The sequence below is a fragment of the Ipomoea triloba genome, chromosome 5, assembly GCF_003576645.1.
Source record: "Ipomoea triloba cultivar NCNSP0323 chromosome 5, ASM357664v1".
In the NCBI taxonomy this organism is placed as follows: Eukaryota; Viridiplantae; Streptophyta; class Magnoliopsida; order Solanales; family Convolvulaceae; genus Ipomoea; species Ipomoea triloba.
The window spans coordinates 15,115,342-15,121,341 of record NC_044920.1 but is presented as its reverse complement, the minus strand read 5'-3'; the positions used below and the strand labels follow the sequence as shown (position 1 = coordinate 15,121,341).

General features: G+C 34.8%; 1 protein-coding gene across 1 annotated transcript; it reads right to left on the bottom strand.

The window, feature by feature from the left end:
• Positions 1-1,236: 1,236 nt before the first annotated feature.
• LOC116020909 (homeobox-leucine zipper protein HOX20-like) lies at positions 1,237-3,359 on the bottom strand. Its single transcript, XM_031261474.1, has 3 exons — positions 3,072-3,359; positions 2,396-2,754; positions 1,237-1,723 (listed from the first exon to the last, which is right to left on the bottom strand). The coding sequence occupies exons 1-3, from the start codon at positions 3,124-3,126 to the stop codon at positions 1,376-1,378; spliced, it is 762 nt and encodes a 253-aa protein (XP_031117334.1). The 5' UTR covers positions 3,127-3,359; the 3' UTR covers positions 1,237-1,375.
• Between the last annotated feature and the right edge of the window lie 2,641 nt (positions 3,360-6,000).

The following is a 6,000-nucleotide window of genomic DNA, read 5'->3' as shown; positions in this document are numbered from 1 at the left end:
TACTCTACCGTCCGACTAGTGCCTCCGTGCACCTAGAGTTGGATCCAGCATGGGGGCAGTGGGGGCAACTGCCCCCACTCACCCCACCCGCACCCTCATATAGCCCTTATATATATATATATATATGTATGTATGTATGTATGTATGTATGTATGTATGTATGTATAGAATAATTTTAGATATAAATATATGAAAACAAATGTAAGTAAAGAATTGACTAGTTAGCTGAGTTGGTTGAGGCATCCTTGTAGGTTGTAGCTTTGAATGCTTCTTCAAAGCTTTATATATATATATATATATATATATATATATATATATATATATAATTTGTTAATTTTTTTAAAAATTAATAATGAAATGTATAATTTATAATGTGTTTTCTATTTGAATTATTTTATCAAATTAATTATGTTTCATATATTGTTATTAATATTTGTATAAAATTTTGATGTGCTTTATTTTTCGTCTATATTCAACAATATCTATGACTATATTATTTTTAAATGTTTCATTTTTTTAATACTACCGATTCTATTACAATGCAATATATGTTCATTACTATTTTCTCAACCTATTGAAGCGCAAAGAATCAATATCGCTGAGGCTCAGGGCCGGATTTTAGAGCGTGCAAGATGTGCAACCACACGAGGCCCCAAAATTTTGGGGGCCCCTCGTCCAGCCCTGGCCTAATAGTTAGTATATGTATTTGTGATTATATTGGCTCAAAATTATGTTTTCATGACTGATCTAAATTCTACTACGTATTATTCAAAAAAAATAAATTCTACTCCGTAATGTTTACACATCAGTTTTCTTCAATTCGCAGTTTATTTATACTTTGATAGGGCCTCACTTATTTATCAGCACAGGGCCACGCAAATAAAAAAACCGGCCTTGCTGAGGCTCGAACCCACAACGTCCCATATAAAGGAGCAACTTGGTGCTACCTCTTTTATGTTTCGCCCCCACTAAGACATTTTTCTGGATCCGCCATTGCTAGTACCTACTGCAACCATGGTTAAGAGTACTATTAAAGGCAAAAATTCAAATTTAAAACTAAGAAAAAAAAATATAAATAGTTGATTTGATCCATAGTGAGTGGTAAAATGGGACAGAAAATATTTATTCACGCTGTGGCAGGCATTTCATGAATTAGGAATTACTGAACTCTCACAAAATGCAAAAATTATAAGACTCTGCATATGTATAATCTGTATTAATCTAAATAGTAAAAAGTTAACCAAAGTTTAGCATTCAAACTAATTAACTCTTGAACATAAGCTTCTTGATGGCTTAATACTACAAATGCTAAATTTATTGAATTGCCATTATGAACTGCTAAATAACCTCTACTTCAATTTCTCTGCTCACTGCATTACCAATAAAACTCATCAGGTGCCTCATCAACAGAGAAGATGTTGCAAGAATCCTCTGTGCAGCCAAGGCCCCCAGATCGATCCTCCACGTTGGCGAAATCCGAGCATTGATGAACGGTTGAGATTTTGTGCATCAACTGCACAGTATTGAGGCTGCAATCTTCATTGTTGTTCAAGACTCCACTTGAATCACTATCTGGTGAATGTTGGGAGGTATTATAGGCTGCTGCATAATTGGCTGTTCTGTGCTCTTGGTTTTGGGAACCTAAATTGATAGTTGGTTCTTTAGCAGAGTGATGGAGCCCTGCAGTATTTTCTTCTCCAATCTTCTGTTTTAGCCCTTTTAGCTGCCAATCGAATAAAAGTGTTAGATCAAGTGCTTACCATACACCAAAAAGTCATAGTTAATAGCGAATGCTTAACTTTATTTTCTTATACCGCTACATATTTTCGAGAACCAAGGTGTTGGCCTTGACAAATTTTTTGTGCTACATGAATATAAGATACATTTTTAATATACTAAAAGTAAATTATTTGTGTACTAAATGTATATTATTTGATAGTATACAAAATAATTTACTTTCAGTACTCAAATAATATAATGTATTTTGCATTAATACAAGATAGTGAAGATACATTTTTAATATACTAAAAGTACATTATTTGTGTACTGAATGTACATTATTTGTGTACTGAATATACATTATTTGATACTCCATAGTATATAATATAATGTACTTGTATTAAAATAATATACTTTATGTACACAAATAATATATTTTTTGTGATCCACACATCTGTGTAGATCATGATCTATAAAATAATGATCAGTTGAACTTGACCCTTTACTGGGAGTCCGACAAATCTCTAATTACATGGTATTAGACTTTTCCTTCCCCCTCCGCCCAACAAAAAGTAAGGGAAATGATGGACGGGTTTTGAAAACTTCAAACAAGCATATATTTACATAATTACTTGTGAACATATATATATATATATATATATATATATATATATACCTCTGCAATCAAGCCTTGTTTCTCTTGTTCAACTTTAGTATAATTGAGGTGAAGAGCTTCATAGTTGGCCTTGAGGAGGGTGTAATCCCTCTCCATCTGCTTAGTTTTATGGCGGGCGCGGCGGTTTTGGAACCATATGGCTACCTGCCTTGGCTGGAGCCCTGTCTCTTGTGCTATCTTTACCTTCCTCTCAGGGTCAAGTTGCCTGTCTGCTTCAAACACTTTTTCCAGTGCCTTTACTTGTTCTGCACTTAGTCTCTTCTTCTTCACATTCATCTCTTCCATGCTTTCCTCATATTCCAGCATTCCCCCCATAAACTCACCTTTCTTGTAAACCAAATTGTCCTTCATTGCCTCTTCTGCATATATTCGCACCATAAATAATGTCAAAGACAATGAAATATAATTGCTCATTCTTTTGGTGTGACGAGGAAAATTGGCAGTCACTACCCAAGAGTGTACACTGTATAAACCCCGCCTAATGACTCTATCCGGTAAAGGATTACATGGAGAAGGTTGGTCATAACTGATCGGCTCAAACCAAAAAGACTGAAATTCAAATTCTGTTACAAATTTGTATCTTTAGCCATTTTGACTAAAGTTACCTGGAATTGCTCATTTTGAGTATAGAGTTTACTATGGGGTAGAAGGGAATTGTTAGAACATAATTAATTACCTTTGTGTGGATAGAGCAAAGTTGTTGAAGAATCATAAAAGCTGAACCTCTTCATGATAGAAACTTAACACTCCAAATTAAATCTCTTCTGGGGTTATCAAGAAATGAGGTGAGGAGACACAGTTGAGAGAGATGAGAGAAGATTTTGATTTTGTTGAGCCTTGCTCGCTGGCTGGCTGGCTGGCTAGCTGGCTAGGTATGGGTAAAGTCAGATGGCAAAGCCAAAGTCTAAAGGCTGCAAAGGTTTGCCAAGAGAGAGCAAAGGAAAAGGAGAGAAAAGGGATTGCTTTTCATCATTACCAATCAATCAAAACCCAATCAAACAGCTGAGGGGTATAAGTAAAAGAAATGGAGTTTATTTTGTTCTAGCTCATCCACGTTTTTTTTATTATTAACAAAGTAAACTATGTCCTAGTCAGCAAAAAATCACAATAAAATAAATCATTCATAGCACTGTAATTTAAACTAAGAATGCTAGAATTCAAGCTCGTGACCTTGTGATTACAAGTCTATATACTTAACCAACTTGATTTGGGATTACCCTAGGTAATCATCCATATTTTTCTCTTCATGGATGAGAGCTCACAATGCACTCCCATTCCAATGTTAATAAATTCTCCATTTCTACCTGTTTCTCCTTAAATTTAAAAAAAAAAAAAAGGTTAAAAGAGGACTAGTAAAGAAGAATACTTATGGTTGAATCTAGATTAGTCTGTAACTAGATTAAATATAGTATATGCAATATTTCTTTTTTATGAGTGATCACACACTTCTATACCAAAAATGATACAACATTCAATTTTTTATACCCTTAACAATTCTCCTCACTTATGTAATGTATTTTTGTATAGACGCAGATTGTTATATTCGGTCACATCAACTATTCGTAGAGATATTACATATTTAAATATATCTTTAATTTCTCTATTTAAAAAAACTACAGTACTACTTATTGTCCCACCGTATGTGTTGGGTTCATTAGACAAGGTTTGATTTTTCAAATTTTTAATATTTATTTTAACATTATTATACAAAATTTATATCTTTAAAAACAACATCAAATATACTAATAAATATAAAAATCTGAATTTAAAAACTATAACAAAATGTTAAAATAAATAAAGAAGAGTTAGTTGATCAATAAATAACAAATAAGTTAAATATGACAAGTAAAATGATATATATGGAGCAGTGTTGCAAAAATCACGCACAAGCACCGACTATTAATCGGCGCCTAGACACTGGCCGGCCGCCTATCGTATCACCATAATCGGTGGTCTAGGCGGCCGCCTAAGAGCCGCTTAGGCCTCCTAGGTGTCGGACTAAGCCTCCTAGGAACCGACTAGGTCGCCTAGTCGTCTGATTAGCTATTGTTCTTTTTTTTTTTAAATGGGTTATTTCACTCAAAACGACATCTTTTTAGCGAAATAATCCTAAATTGTTAAAACTCTAGATATTTTTTAGGTTAATACTTAATATTTTAGTATTGACAAAGTATTAAATAGTTTATAATTATCAAGTTTTAAAAATTTTAAAAATTTAAACAAAATTTTAAAAAATAAAAAATAAAATAAAAAATACACAGGCAACTAGGTGCTGATTAATCTCCGCCTAGGCGCCCTAGGCACTAGGTGCTCCCCGAACACCCGTGGAGCGCCTAGCGATTTTTTCAACCATGATACGAAGTAATATTTATTCTTTATCTTTTACATATCGAGAATGCCTAATGAAGTGTGAGGAGAGTCTTAAATATTAAGGGTCCCTTTGAAAACTTGGAAACTGCTTTTTAAAAATGATTTCTAAAAAATGACTCATTTTTTTAAAAAATATTTTAATTTTCTGGTGTTTGGCTGAACGTCAGAAAACTACAATTTTTTTGTTTGGCTCAAAGTTAAGAAATTGATTTTTCTCTAAAGTTAATGATGATAATAATAATAATAATAATAATAATAATAATAATAATAATAATAATAATAATAATAATAATAATAATATGTAGTGATGGTGGTGTATGGTGTGGTGGTGGTGGTCTGGTGGTACTGTGGTAATGGTAGTAGTAGTGTTGGTGTTGTGGTGGTGGTGGTTGTGATGGTGTTGGTGGTAGTGGTGGTGGTGATGGTGTTGATGTTGGTGGTAGTGGTGGTGATGATGGTGGTGTTGGTGGCAGTGGTGGTGGTGGTTATGGTAGTGTTAGTGGCAGTGGTGGTGTGGTAGTGGCAGTGGTGGTGTGGTAGTGGCAGTGTTGATGGTGGTGGTATAGGTGGTATAGTAGTAGTGATTGTGATGTTGTTGTTGGTGGTAGTGATTGTGATGTTGTTGTTAGTGGTAGTGGTGGTAGTGTTGGTGGCTGTGATGGGGTGGCAGTGGTGGCGATGGTGGTGTGGTAGTGCTGGTGGTGGTGATGGTGGTGTGATACTGGTGTTGGTGGTGTGGTAGTGGTGTTGGTGTTGGTGTTGGTGGTTGTGGTGGTGGTGGTGGTGGCATGGATTCCGTTGAATTGAATGAATATTTTCCTTGTGTACTCAAACCACGGGTAAACTAATCTTGAAAAGAAAAGAAGAACACCCAAATTAGTTTAATGAAGAAAATCTACAAGGAAATTATGATTATGAAGCTTTCGCCGCCGCACTACGACACGTATGTACAAGCCCACCTTCATGCTCAATTCCTCCCACTAATTAATTTTTTCTGAAATCAGTGTGTTAAGAGAGGTAAAGAATAGGGGAATAACGGAATTCGAATGCTAGAGCTAAAAGCGAAAGCGAGAATTCCAAAAGCCATTGTCAGAACTGCTTCAAGCTTAGACTGCTCAAGATCAACATTGCCATGTTCGAAACCAAAAGCAATTCGGTAGAAGTATCCCAATTATCGCAACATGGAAAATTTTTGGTGCTCCAGATTTCCGATTGAAATTGTGACGCTACAGATA